The sequence below is a fragment of the Protomyctophum bolini genome, assembly GCF_963924005.1.
Source record: "Protomyctophum bolini genome assembly, chromosome: 17".
Classification (NCBI taxonomy): Eukaryota; Metazoa; Chordata; class Actinopteri; order Myctophiformes; family Myctophidae; genus Protomyctophum; species Protomyctophum bolini.
Window position 1 is genome coordinate 41,161,641 of NC_137878.1, and position 14,534 is coordinate 41,176,174.

General features: G+C 43.1%; 1 protein-coding gene and 1 pseudogene across 3 annotated transcripts in view; one reads left to right on the forward strand and one right to left on the reverse strand.

Moving 5' to 3' along the window:
- LOC308332238 (cell division control protein 42 homolog) overlaps positions 1–3,475 on the reverse strand; it is a 14,380-nt pseudogene extending 10,905 nt beyond the window's left edge. Inside the window, exons 1-2 of the transcript XR_013966246.1 lie at positions 3,430–3,475; positions 603–707 (exon numbers count right to left, since the gene is read on the reverse strand). The product of XR_013966246.1 is annotated as a cell division control protein 42 homolog (transcript). The remainder of the gene's footprint in view (positions 1–602; positions 708–3,429) is intronic.
- A 661-nt stretch (positions 3,476–4,136) lies between these two features.
- On the forward strand, positions 4,137–11,550 carry LOC308332138 (uncharacterized protein). Of its 2 annotated transcripts, none has more exons than XR_013965674.1 (9): positions 4,137–4,389; positions 5,345–7,374; positions 7,524–7,615; positions 8,026–8,074; positions 8,287–8,337; positions 8,515–8,727; positions 9,143–9,673; positions 9,858–9,954; positions 10,651–11,550. XR_013965674.1 is itself a non-coding variant. In XM_080787790.1 (9 exons), the coding sequence occupies exons 7-9, from the start codon at positions 9,475–9,477 to the stop codon at positions 10,715–10,717; spliced, it is 363 nt and encodes a 120-aa protein (XP_080643916.1). In that variant the 5' UTR covers positions 4,137–4,389; positions 5,345–7,374; positions 7,524–7,615; positions 8,026–8,089; positions 8,287–8,337; positions 8,515–8,727; positions 9,143–9,474; the 3' UTR covers positions 10,718–11,550. The 2 variants fall into 2 exon arrangements, 1 of the variants encoding a protein (XP_080643916.1); XM_080787790.1 differs by having other exon boundaries at positions 8,026–8,089.
- The last annotated feature ends 2,984 nt before the right edge of the window (positions 11,551–14,534 follow it).

Genomic DNA, 14,534 nt, shown 5'->3' on the forward strand with positions numbered 1-14,534 from the left:
AAATACGCTAAAGACGAGAGGCTGGTCTGAGTTCCATGTGAGAGTTAAAAGCGAAAGTTAGCAGAGCCTTAATGCAGGGCAGAATCATAGAAGCATTGGCTATGGGCCACTGTAAAATACCCGATAACCTGAGACCTCTCGTGGTCAGATTCTAAAAATCTCTTCTACATCCTGACAGTTTTGGGGAAAAAGCTACGTTTCTATGTCAGTCGTTCTTCGATTTTTCTAAAATAGCAGACCTACAAGCTCGTAGCGCGCCACTCGTAGATCTGCTATTTTTTCTATCACAACCACTGTGATAGATAGAGAGTAATCACCGTTGATTGCTTTTTCTGTGGTTTACTGTGTGTCATTAAAACACAATCAGTGCCGGAAGTCCTTCAAAATAAGAGCTCTGGGGTGGCTATAGAAAGACATTGCTATAGCTAACACGTCCTGGATTAGGAGAGACGAGTCATTCTTTCCGCCGCGCTAACGGCTAAATCAACGCCGGTATGCTAACATGACTGCAGAGCGGAGCATGACTCGGTAACCGAAAGGCGAACTGACACCCCCCAAAAAAAAAAATCACACCCATGTGAACCGAGTGGGAACGTACTCACCGTGGGAACGTACTCCGAGGGGAACTTGTTGGTGGTGTAGGAGATGAGCAGGCAGGTCTTTCCCACTGCGCCGTCACCCACCACCACACACTTAATGGTCTGCATCTGCACCACACACACACACACGCACACGCACACACACACACACACACACACACACACACACACACACACACACACGGTTAGGACTAGGGATGTCCCGATACAGTGTTGTGTTTATTGCAGACTCCTCACTCAAATGTGAACTTGCAGTTTGGGGCAACTCCAAAGAAAACTCCACATGTCCCAACATTTGATTTACCTGCCATAGTGTCAACCCCTTATTACCCATGTGTGGGATCACTGGTTAGACTGGCATAGTGTCAACCCCTTATTACCCATGTGTGGGATCACTGGTTAGACTGGCATAGTGTCAACCCCTTATTACCCCTGTGTGGGGATCACTGGTTAGACTGGCATAGTGTCAACCCCTTATTACCCCTGTGTGGGATCACTGGTTAGACTGGCATAGTGTCGACCCCTTATTACCCGTGTGGGATCGCTGGTTATACTGGCATAGTGTCAATCCCCTTATTACCCCTGTGTGGGATCACTGGTTAGACTGGCATAGTGTCAACCCCTTATTACCCCTGTGTGGGATCGCTGGTTATACTGGCATAGTGTCAATCCCCTTATTACCCCTGTGTGGGATCACTGGTTAGACTGGCATAGTGTCAATAGTGCGACATTAACCTGAGGGCCGCATTAAGTGAAGGTGGGGGGGCCGCATGTGGCCCCCGGGCCGCCAGTTGCCCACCCCTAATTTAGCATATAAACACAGTAGTCCATGTTAATATATAAGTATAAATATGTTTTAGTTTTGCTGTTTTAGTTTTTTGTTTCATTGTTGTTGTTTTTTTCCTTTATATTTTTTATCCCACGATTTTGTAACCCCTTTTTCACCCCTGTGTCAATCATCTAATGTGATGCTGGGCTCTACACACCCTCCACCAACCTAGTCCCCATATATGGGGGACAAGGGGAGACCAACCTAGTCCCCATATATGGGGGACAAGGGGAGAGCAACCTAGTCCCCATATATGGGGGACAAGGGGAGACCAACCTAGTCCCCATATATGGGGGACAAGGGGAGACCAGCCTAGTCCCCATATATGGGGGACAAGGGGAGACCAACAGACTTGAACTCATGCTTCCTTCATGCCTGAGTGTCCAAGTTGCTCCTTTACGCCTGACAGGGGGGAGTTTCCCTGGTTGGACGTAGCGCGTGGAAAAAACACGTTATTCCAACCAGTTCCTTTCCCCTCCATCAGGCGCCCCGGCTGGCCAGGGGGAGGCAGTTTAGTGACCAGGATTACTGCATGTTTTTTGTGAGGGTACCTACCCTATAGGGGACACGGGGAGAACATGCAAACTCCACACAGAACGGCCCTTTCGCCAACCCCGCCTTCGGGTATGGGCACTGATGACGCGGAGCCCCCACCGCATTGTTGTGTTGGTGAATAACAAGTGACAGGCAGAATGGAATGCCACACGTATTGATGACCAGAGAAAGACACTGACTGACTGACTGACTGACGCACACACACACACACACACAGTAATGACATAACAGACAGACCAGACCGCATTGATAATAAAAAGCACACCCTTCTTGCTGTCTGTCTCTCGTCAGTCACATGCTGCTGACACCATCATGGCTTTGCCATGTTAATGTAATATAGCAATATACACACACACAGTGGAGCCTTTTGTGGCCCCCAGACAGACAGACAGACAGACAGACAGACAGACAGACAGCCTCTGTAAACAACAGCCAGCCAAGACACATTACTGAACCAAAGTGGGGTCTGGGGAGTTTCCACCCAGCCAAATGAGTTTGGACCCTATAATGGGTCTGTAACTCTGAGAGTGTACGAATGGAACCGACATTTGTACACTCTTTGATTTGGACCATTTAAATTGGGGGGGGTCCCCGACTCCCGGAGATAGAAATGCCCTGATTAAATGGGGGGGGGTTCGTAGACTTACGATATACTGGCCTGGGGGTGAAAATGGTCTTATAATGGAGATAAACAACAAAGCTAAACAAAACAAAAATAAAATGGTTGGGAATCACTGCTAGAGCCTTCCAAATCTGCTCTTGTCAGTCAGCTGACTGACTGACTGACAGTCACAATAGCTTTAATAACCAGTAGAAGTTATTATAATTATTATTAGCTATAGCTGATATATAGCTACAGTACAGCTTAATAACCAGTAGAAGAGCAACACAGACACAACACCAGCTCTAGCTAATATTATGCACAACTATTCCAACTAACACCGACACGATAAAACCCCACGAAAAAACAGAATGTATATAAACATTCCACAACCACAAAATCCCTGCTGTCGTGATGATGTCACCCTCTGTGTGGCACTTTATGTATTTAACAGCTAGCCATGGTGGCTATAGGCTAGCATGCTAACGTAGCATTTGGGACAGACTGTAGTGATCATTCACTGTATCAGTATTTCCCTTAAACTAAACAATGACTCAATCCCCACCCCACCCCCCCCCCCCCCCATAGCCTAAAAGATTATGTTTTTATATTTTAAATGTCAGAATCGATGACGTAAAACATCTAACGAGAGTCTTAGGATAGAATTATACCTCACAGTGTCTTCTGACTGGTTCACACACACACACACACACACACACACACACACACACACACACACCATTGTTTGGGAATCTGCCTATAGAGTTAAAGTAATTAACGTTTTTTTTTTTGTTGACAAACAAAACACAAATAATCACAGCGACAATGACAAGCTTCTCTCTTACCTTTGTGTGCGTGAGTGTGTGTGTGTGTGTGTGTGTGGACTGGAGCCTGCTGTGGGAGGGTCGGACTTCCGGGTGTGGTGGGAGAGAGGGAGGGGTCACATGACGTCACAGCGATCGCTTTGGGAAAGATGAATGATGATGATGATGATGATTGTTGACGCGAGTGTTATCAAACAACAATAAAAACAATGCAACACCACCCCGAGAAAATAACAGTGGCCCTATTTGTTTAGTTTAGTTTGTTTAGTCAACAAACTCCGCATGGTGCGGTAGTAGCCTAATTAAAGGACGGCAACATTTCACAACTACAAGCGGCTTGGAAACGGCGACACTGACGACAACATCACCTTGGACTTGAAGTTGTTTCCCCCAACGGGCCGTGAGTAGCCTACTGAGTAGGCTATAGTAGCCTAGCCTAGACCAAGGCTATAAAAGCCGAACAAATTCGGAGCTGCTGCTCAAATCATGAATGAAATGTCGCGCCGATGCGCTGCTGTTGCTTTATTGGAGTGAATTAAACGAAAAGCAAATGTTGCTTTACATTCCCCCCCTCCCGGAACGGACCCACCCCCCCCCCCCCCCCCCCCCCCCCCCCCCCCCCCCCGGAACGGACCCACCCCCCCCCCCCGAAACGGACCCACAGGTAATACCTTTATTGTTTAGTATATATTCAGTGTTGTGAGCATGTTTGTGAGGCATTGGAACAGGAAGTGTGCCAACATGTGAATCAGATGATTGGGACTCAGCTCAGCTGTGGCACTGGGGTTAAAAACAAGGAAAAATGCTGCCTCAGTACAGAGAAGACTTGAAACAGACAGCACACAAATGGTGTGGCTGAAGTTGGTTGGTTATGTGGATGGCTAAGGAAAGGAAGGCCAAAGGAACGGTCAAATGCCAACTAACCATGGAACTATTGATACCACACACACAGCATAGCACCTAGCTGGAAAGGGGGACAAGGTATTTTATTGATTTGCTTGCACTGTTAATTGGTATTATTGTTGAATATATGCAGAATGTTGTTCATGTATTGTGTAATGTACTTTAGTGATGTATGGAAAAAGTTAGCCATGATTCATGACTCTCGTATTCATACGAGAGTCATGACGAAACTTCACCCTATTTTTGGCACTTGCTGCATTTACAAGTTTTCCGTATATATAAACATTCAGATTTCAAATATAAAGTACTCACATTTTGTCTCACGGGTGTTAGTTAGTAGCAGATCCAGCGATTAGAATTTCTGCATCCCGCGTTGTTTAATAAAAAGCATTTTTATCCGAGCTGTTATTTTCCCATTGGCTTTCAACTACGCGCCCCTATCGGTCGGGAGGAGGGTGGCACTCGGTGTGTTCGATATAGGTACTCTGACCGCCCTGCCAATACAGACTAATAGGCGAGTGCGCTCCCGGTGTGCAACTGTGGATTTCCCAAACGAACCCCGTTTGAAAAAAGTAGCCGGGGCGCTCGGACAAAAATGCTTTTTATTAAACAACGCGGGATGCAGCAGTGCTAGCGTTTGGGCTGCTACTAACTAACACCCGTGGGAGAAAATGTGAGTACTTTATATTTGAAATCTGAATGTTTATATATACGGAAAACTTGTAAATGCAGCGAGTGCCAAAAATAGGGTGAAGTTACGTCATGACTGTCATGATAATCATCATGGCAGTCATGTTTCAGGGCTAGGAAAAAGTATGTGCCTGAGATTTGAACAGTTTATGGATTATATTGTAGTGATTTATAATTATGACCATTGATACATTGTATTGTTAAAAGTCCAGCTGGGTCCGCTACATGTTGTATTCTAAATATGGACGTCAGTCACGTCACGTCATGTTTTACTGATGTCTGTAAATGAAGCGGATGAATTACTCCAGTATGAAAGAGGCCTTCTTGATTTCTTTCTTTCTAGATGTGGCTGGAGATGACCATAGATGCTGCTGGAACGCTGAACCTGAGGATGCCCTGGTCTCCTGTGTCCCCATGTCTGAGTGGCCTCCAGACCGACCACCCCATCCTGGCTGCTAAGATGTCCATGTGGACATTATGAGTGTTTGTATAGAGAGAAGCATGGCTGAAGAGCTTTGCATATCAGTCGTTTCTTGCTGCTGCCAAAGTCAAATTGTGATGTCTGTAGTGTTTAGTACATGGCCGCTTATGAGATGTAGATATAAGTACACCTGACTGGTGGAAATAGCCTTGTGATACATACTGGGTGTGCTCTTTGGTTGTTCCAAAACAAACACGTAAACAAAATGCCACAAAATCACACAAATCAAGGGATGTCCGACAGTCCGTGTTGGATATTGTCCAACTCCTAAATGCCGATATCAACAGATACCGATATATATATATGCAGGCTTTTTCCAGTGGTGGAAAGTGGAAACATAACTCAAACTTTTTACTTAATAAAAGTAGGCTATACATACTACAATATAGAAATACTGCGTTACAAGTAAATTCAACATGTATGATAAATGATCTCATCTCAAGTTTTAAAATGTATAAAAATCATTTGAAAATGGAAGATCTACAAGCTCACATGTGTCTTATTGTATTGTGAGCTTGTAGATGTTTTTAATGTAAAAAAATAAATAAAGTAAAATTAAGGGTTAGGGTTATTCATTTTTAATGCCTTTATCGGCCGTTAATATCGGACATCCCTAACAAAAACATATATCATATGTGTCAATACATTTCAAAGTGCCACTAAAACTTCACCATCATCAGAACATCCACAAGTTACATAAATTAAATGCCACAAAGGTTTGACTAACATACCAAAAAACTTTAAGAAATTACAAAAAATAAGTTTCATAAACCTCTTCTGCCGTATGTCCATAGAACTTCAGCTCTGTTGCAGCAAGCCAGTACAATGTGTCATTTAAGGTCACCTAAGCCACGATCACCATTCGGTGGCCGGTATTTGGGGCAAATGGTCATTACGTGTTCCACAGTCTGTAGTGGATCCTCGCATTCACAGTGGGCACTGTCCGAGATGTCCCACTTCTGCTTTGAGGGTTGTCCACTCCTTGCAGGGGAGGTGCTGGCAAAGAACATATTTGGGGTCCTCGATGTATTCCACTGGTCCCTCTGTCTTGCCTTCACCCAGGATGCCTTGGAGGTGTCAGCTGGTGTTGTGTGGAGCAGTTCCTGGGCCTGTGTGGCAAAGGGGCACAGTGACTTGAGGCACGTGTGCTGTGGCAAAGGTCGCCGTGACTTGGTGTGTGTGTGTGTGTGTGTGTGTGTGTTGTGGCAAAGGGCACCGTGACTTGAGTCACGTGTGCTGTGGTGTCTCTGACGACCTTGTGGAGGAGATGGCTGGGATTCACTCAGCTGTGCCTTCTCAGTGAGGGCAAGCGTGGCTGCTTCTCGTCTGACCTCTGTTGGAGTGATTCCAGCGAGAACAGGCAGGCAGTTTGTTTGGGGTGGCCCATCCGGTGTTGAGGGCAGCATCCAGCTTCTTGACATGAGAGCTACGGCTCCAGACTGGGACACAGTAATCGGGTCGTCTGCATAGCCATACTACATTGATGTTGTTGCAGGGAGGTCGTGGATGTAGCTGAACAGCAGTTACTGGTGTGGAACCGAAAAGCTTCACAAACATGCCAAAGAATTCTAGTTTTTAACCTTTTTAATCTAGTTTATTTTCAAATTTTGTTTTGACTTCTGTTTTGTGAAGCAACTTTGGGTACCTTGAAAAGTGATATATAAATTGTATGCATTATAAAAAAACAGACTGACACAGCAATTGTCGCCACACATCACAAATTCCTATTGGCAGCAGCAACAAGTGAGTGATGTGTAAAGCCATTCAGACTATAACCACCCTGTCTTCATTCCAGATGCTGCGAGGCTCAACCGGAGCCCCTACAGGTGGACATCTGCAGTTCTCGCTGTCCATGGATGAATCTGCATGGGGGGCTCTGAAGGCGGCTCAAAGTAAGAAACCACTTAGACTTTTCTATTACTGCGAGTGGTATGGTCGGCTTCTGTTTTAAATGTTCTCTATACATTCTGTGTATGATGTGAAAGGACACAATGTACGTATATCTGGCTCTTGGTCACTTTCTTTCTTCTTTCTTTCTTAGGGTGGATGGGTCGTGGTAGACGTCGTGGAAGGACAGAGATCCGTTCCAAAGCTTCCCTCCCGGGAGTTTCCTCTGAGGACTTCTGATGAGCTGTGAGTAGGAATATTTATTGTTGGGATGGATATCTGTTGTACTGTTATGGTACGAAGTATAGCATGGCAGTATGATTCCTCCTAGTGGCACTGGTTGAATGTCTGTGAGCTCTCCAAGCTAATCAAAGTCTTAATGAGACTTTTTTTTTAACCACTTCAACCCCAGCATCTCTATTCTGGGGGGAGCGTTCAGCCAAATTAGCAGCTCTACAAGCTCACACCGCATTGCAACGTGTTGTGAGCTTGTAGATCTGCTATGTTTGGCAAATCAATTTGTGTAGAGTGAAATCGGAGCATATACCAAATGCTCTCTTTAAAGATCTGTTTTATCAAATCTATAGAGGGTTTAAGTGGTTCTGAATATGCAGCTCAACAAAAGCTAATTTGGTCCTTATTTCTTTCTTTCTTAGGACGGAGATCTGTGTAGATGCCGCAGGATTTCGGACCTGGGCCTGCCCGGTGAGGAACCGCACAGTAAGAACCGCTCTAGGCCTTTCACGATTATGAGGTTTCTTTTTACTGGACGATTATTGTCGCTCAAATAAATTGCAATTCAATATTTAAGAAGTATAGACTATCCAGACTATTGGCAGCAACAACAAGGGAGTGATGTGCGAAGCTCTTTTCTATGAAGCCATTCATAGACTATAACGGCCATGTCTTTCTTCCAGATGTACTGCAGGTCTCTCCAGGAATCTGCATTCCTCTGAAGACGACTCAAAGTAAGACCCTGTTAGGCCTGTCAAAAATAACCCTAACTGAAACGTTTATTACTGTAAGTCATATGTTTAGCTTCTGTTTAAATGTTCTCTATAAATAAAAGTTTTATGTATATATGTTGTGACAGGATGGAATATATATCTGGCTCTTGGTCACTCTAATCAATCTTTCTTTGTTAGGATGAAGATCGCGGTAGACGTCGCTGGAACGCGGCTGCTGGACAGGGAGTGCACACACACACACACACATACACACACAGAAAGACTAATTTGGTGTGTTTTTTTCCCTTTGTTAGAATGGAGATATCGATAGACGATCTGATGTTCCCTGGACAGAGATCCGTTCCAAAGCTCCCCCCCTCCGGGGGCTTCCTCAGAGGACTCTGATGAGCTGTGAGTAGGAATAGTTCTTGCTTGTTTCTGAGGATGGATAACTGCTTTTGTACTGTTATGGTACGAAGAATGGCATCATTTACAGTAATCCAAATGTTTTAAATATTTTAGGATAAATCTAAATTACTCTGCACAATAGTTTGAGAGTCAATATCTCATATCATGAGCGTGCCTCTTGGTCTTTGTAACAACTTGAATACAAATGACAAAAGATGTTGAGGACTGTACATGTGTTGATGCCTCCTAGTGGCACTCTGGTTGAATGTCTGTCAGCTTTCCAAGCTAATCAAAGTCTTTGACACTTAACCACTTCAACCCCAGCATCCCTATTCCGTTCAGCAAAAATAGCAGATCTACAAGCTCACACTGCAACGTGTTGTGAGCTTGTAGAGCTAATGGTTTCTTTCACTCTCAGGATGGAGATCATAGACACAGCTGGAGGCTGGAGCCTCTAGAGATGGAGATCTGCAGGTCTGTCCATGGATGGGAGGACGGAGGACGGAGATCTGGGTAGACGCTGGAGGACTTCGGACCTGGGCCTGGATGGATGGATGGGAGGACGGAGGACGGAGATCTGGGTAGACGCTGGAGGACTTCGGACCTGGGCCTGGATGGATGGATGGGAGGACGGAGGACGGAGATCTGGGTAGACGCTGGAGGACTTCGGACCTGGGCCTGGATGGATGGGAGGACGGAGGACGGAGATCTGGGTAGACGCTGGAGGACTTCGGACCTGGGCCTGGATGGATGGGAGGACGGAGGACGGAGATCTGGGTAGACGCTGGAGGACTTCGGACCTGGGCCTGGATGGATGGGAGGACGGAGGACGGAGATCTGGGTAGACGCTGGAGGACTTCGGACCTGGGCCTGGATGGATGGGAGGACGGAGATCTGGGTAGACGCTGGAGGACTTCGGACCTGGGCCTTCTCAGTGAGGAACTCAACGGTACGAACCGCTTTAGGGTTAGGGCTTTTTTAGGCTTCGTAAAAAGCCAATAATCGTCCGTTGCCGATAATTGGTCGATCCCTATTCTTAAACGTTACTGTAAGTGCATGTGTATGTTGTGACAGGACACGCACACACAGCAAAGCTAATTTGGGGTGTGTGTGTGTCTTTCGTTCTTTGTTAGACTGGAGATCTCAGCCGATGCCCGAGATCCGAAGCTTTCCCCGGGTGTTCCCGCTGAGGACTTCTGGGTCGCTGGGAGGCTCGGACGGAGCTAGAAGGTTCGGTAGACGCCACTGGAACCTGTTTAGGCCTGTCAGAATTTAAGGTTTTATAATGGCCGATTTTAATTGTCGCTCAAATAAATTACAAGTAACAATTTAATTGCGTCATACTAACATTCTAAATAAAACTTTGGCTTTTGTAGGCTTTGTAAATAAAAAGATGCACATGGCATAATTCAATAAATTTATACACTAAAAAAAGTAAATTACAAAGTGACACATTTAGAGCTTGTAGATCGGTTGCTTGCATTATTTCTTTAAAATGTTTGACAATATATGAACATTTTCAACATGGAGACGATTATGACTCCATCTTATTTTCACTCCTATGCCACCAAAATGTGGAACGCCCTACCAACAGTCATTAAGACATGTGAATCCCTTGACTCCCTTTTTCCCCTCACTGTATAAGTTTATTTTCCCTTTTTACCTCCTTTATGATGAATTCCTGTTCTGTTCTTTGACTATATAGAAGTGTCTTATTTGTACGTCTCTAAATGTTTTGATGAATTGAACATGGTGGACCCTCTTGTAAACAAGTGTAATGCTTAATTGGGTCGTCCACTTACAGTTAACAGTCTTTGTATTGAGTTTGTGCTTGACATGTACTGTAATTTTGCAAACTGTTAATACATATTTCAATCAATATTGTAAAATCAAAAGTAGTAATGAGCATTTCTTTCTTTTCTTTAGGACGTTGCTGGTCTCCTGTGTGGCTCCATCTGGAGGTCACCAGGGTTCTGAGTCACTCAGATCCTGACTGGTAGTGGTGATATGTAGATGTGATCAATCAGGGCTCTAAACAATAAAATAATAAACCTATATAAATAACTAGATAATAATATAAATAAATGGATAAAACGAACGATAAAAAAATAGATTATAGTAAAATAAAAGTAAATTAAAATAGTAAAATAAAAGTAAATTAAAATTAGTAATACATAAAATAAAATTAGTAATAGCATAGTAATGGATAAAATAAATATAATTAGTAATATAGACAATAATACATAAAATAAATTAAATTATCAATATAGTAATGCATAAAATTAGTAATAACAGTAATACATAAAATAAATAAATGCATAAAAAATAAAATTAGTAATAACAGTAATACATGAAACAAATACAATTTGTAATGCATGAAGTAAAATTAGTAATAACATAGTAATACATCAAATAAATACAATTAGTAATATAGTTATACATAAAATTATTAATAACATAGTAATATATAAAATACAATTAATACATAAAATAATTCAATTACTTTGTGTTGTTGTTATAGAATGACTTAAAAAAACAAACAAAATCAATCACATCTACATATCACAACCAGGCTATATTGCCAGCAGGCAGGTGGACTGTAGACTCACTACAGCTGTCACAATGTGGTATACTTTGTTTTGACCCAACTGGCCTCCAAGGAGAGGCGAGCATGGAGCTGGACATCTGATGATGCACGAGAGAAGACGCCATAGTCAAAAAAATTGTAATAAAAGTAATATGTTTCATGTTGATTGTAATTTATGCATGATGCCATATATCTGTAATTATTCATTATTTTCTTGTTAATAAATTATTGCATTTATACCCGGGTGTCCGTTATGTGTCCATTACCCTTAGATCGCGCCGCCGCGGATTTATTTATTTCCCAAATGGTCTAAAAATGAGTTATTTAGCGTACTTTTACCAATGAATTAGCCTATACACAGACAACGACTGATTAGCCTATTTTGGACGATATGGGTCTTTTCTGGAGTCAGTGTGTTTAGTCTCACTATAGTCTGTGTAGATTACCCGGCGGTGTTGCTGCCCCTCCCGGGAGTCGCGGCTCATGGCTCTTCACAGACGGCACAGAGACAGCAGTCACTCCGCTGAACGTGTCAGTGTTGCTGCAGTGGTGTGAACCGTGCGGGCACTGGTGGTGGTGCTGAGTTCTGACAGCCGATCGAGTCTCAGCTTCTTCTTCTGAATTACTTTATCTTTGCCTTGGAAAATACATTTTGCGTTTTGCTGTTTCCCAAAACAAACCAGCGCGCGCTACTGTTTGCTACAAAGCGACTGGAAGCGGACGAGGTTTACAGACATACCAATAGTAGCCAATCATATGCTGATTAGGCCAGTTGCTGTATAGCCTACCTACCCGATCACCAGGGAGCAGCAACAACACACACACACACACACACACACACACACACACACAGTACACACACAATAGCCTTCTATATAATGCTGCGCACATATATTATATATATTTAAAAAAATACCCAGCATAATTTTTGGGAAGGCTAAGCCTTCCCTAGCCTTTACACACCCGCCGCCTATGGGCACTGTACTGTAGGCATATAATACCTGGCTAGGTGAAAACAAAAGAAACCTGATTAGCATTTGAGTACTTTTAACACCTGAACAGCCGGCGGAGGGGTTCACATTTTCGGAATTTTGCGACGGAGTCACAGAGGGTCCATAATTCCCAGAAAATCTGTAATGTTAATATAAAATGTCCACGGAAATCTTCATGGGGGCTAAAAGGGGCTATTTAATTCTTCATGGGGGCTACAGCCCCATAGCCCCCACAGACTCGACGTCGTTGCAGGACAGGTAGTCCTGTTTCATTTAGTTTAACTAAATGAAAAGCAAAATGAAATGAAGGAATGCTTTGCATGTGTGTGACTGTGTGTGTGTGTGTGTGTGTGTGTGTGTGTGTGTGTGTGTGACACTGTGTGTGTGTGTGTGTGTGTGTGTGTGTGTGTGTGTGTGTGTTTATTTATTTGACAGGGACAACGCTCATTAATGTCAGTTTTCACATCAATGTAAATGGGCCAGAGTTAGCCAAAGCTAAATTTCATCTGCAGTCCCTGTAGTGTGTGTGTGTGTGTGTGTGTGTGTGTGTGTGTGTGTGTGTGTGTGTGTGTGAATTCCTATGGCTATATATAGTGCCTGCCAAAAAACTGTGCATAGGCTATTAATTGCCACACACAATTTGAAGTGAATTCCATCTTCATCTTCATAATGATTCCATTAACAAATACGTTCTTTAATATATAAATAATGAAGTTTAACTAAATGAAAACGTGTCAGACAGCAGGCTACAATATTATGATTGCGTATGAATAAAAATTGCACCTGCACCTGTAAAATATATGTGATTCTTACCTTTGGATTTGAAATGACCGTATTATGTTTGAGCTGTACCTTCGTAGTGTTACCAGCAGATGGCAGTGAGTCCTCCTCATGGAAAGGACGCTCCGCTCTGTGCTATCCAACCCAACCCGTCATGCTTTGTTTTGTAGTCCTGTTTGTAGTCAATCACAGTCTGAGGTCGGATCAGCAGCTTAATCGAGGTAATCTCCTATCATATCTCCTTTAAAATGCATCCGTTCTTATATTTACAGAATGAAGCCGCTATTTAATTCTTCTTGTATTCAATTCTAGACGGATGTGATTCATGGATCAATGCCATATTGGTAGTTATGGACAGAATTAGGCATTGATAAAGTTGACTGACTGTCTTGTTGTAACGTTTAACTGTTTAGGCTGTAGTGTTTGAGTGTTATCTTGGTTACATCGATCACATTATCAACATTAACAAGTGCTATTTGAACTTGGTTCTAGTTTTGCTTGAAAGCTTGTGGTTTATTTTACCTTTACACACTTGAACAGGTGCAATCATACCCACATGTAAGAAATCCATGGTTAGGTCTAGCCTTTGCAACTCTAGATTGGGTTGTAAAAAAATCTAGAGTTGCAAATTGCGGCTAGGTTAGGTCAGTGTAGGAGATGTCAACCAGTGTTGTTTTTGGCAGCACATTTTGATTTTAGTTTTAGTCATAGTCTCTTGAATAGTTTTCATTTAGTTTTAGTCACATTTTAGTCACCTGGAATGTCTCAGTGTTAGTCTCGTTTTAGTCGACTAAATGTCATAAGACTTTAGTCGACTAAATCTTGATTTTAGTCGACTAAATCTACAGTTGATTTAGTCGACTAAAATTAATTTTGCTGGGCCTTGATGTCGCCGTAATGACTGATTTTACACTTGCTGAAAATAGCCGATCTACAAGCTCACAACGCGTCGCGCTGCGACGCGTTGTGAGCTTGTAGATCGGCTATTTTCAGCATGCAACCAAGTGTAAAATGACTCATACTGGATCTCTTGTCCACTAGTCCCTTCCTAACATTTTAGTTTAGTTTTTAGCTGTTAACGAACTTGTCAATACATTTAGTCTTAGTTTTAGTCGTCATAGCTTAGTTTTCATTTAGTTTCCATTTAGTTTTCGTCAGTGAAAAAAGGTATAGTCGACGAACATTTTTAGTCTTAGTTTTAGTCGACGAAAACAACACTGATGTCAACAAACATTAGTCGATCGGATTGATCATTGTGTGACCCGCAGACAGACAGACAGACAGTCAGTCAGTCAGACAGACAGACAGACAGACAGACAGTCAGTCAGTCAGTCAGTCAGTCAGTCAGTCAGTCAGTCAGACAGTCAGTCAGACAGACAGACAGACAGACAGACAGTCAGTCAGACAGACAGTCAGTCAGTCAGTCAGTCAGTCAGTCAGTCAGTCAGTGA

Excerpts from the sequence above, each read along its gene's own strand:
- LOC308332138 (XM_080787790.1), top strand. The coding sequence starts at position 9,475 with ATGGGAGGACGGAGGACGGAGATCTGGGTAGACGCTGGAGGACTTCGG. Across the intron at positions 9,674-9,857 it reads TCTCAGTGAGGAACTCAACG|ACTGGAGATCTCAGCCGATG; the intron begins GTACGAACCGCT and ends GTTCTTTGTTAG. Across the intron at positions 9,955-10,650 it reads GGCTCGGACGGAGCTAGAAG|GACGTTGCTGGTCTCCTGTG; the intron begins GTTCGGTAGACG and ends TCTTTTCTTTAG.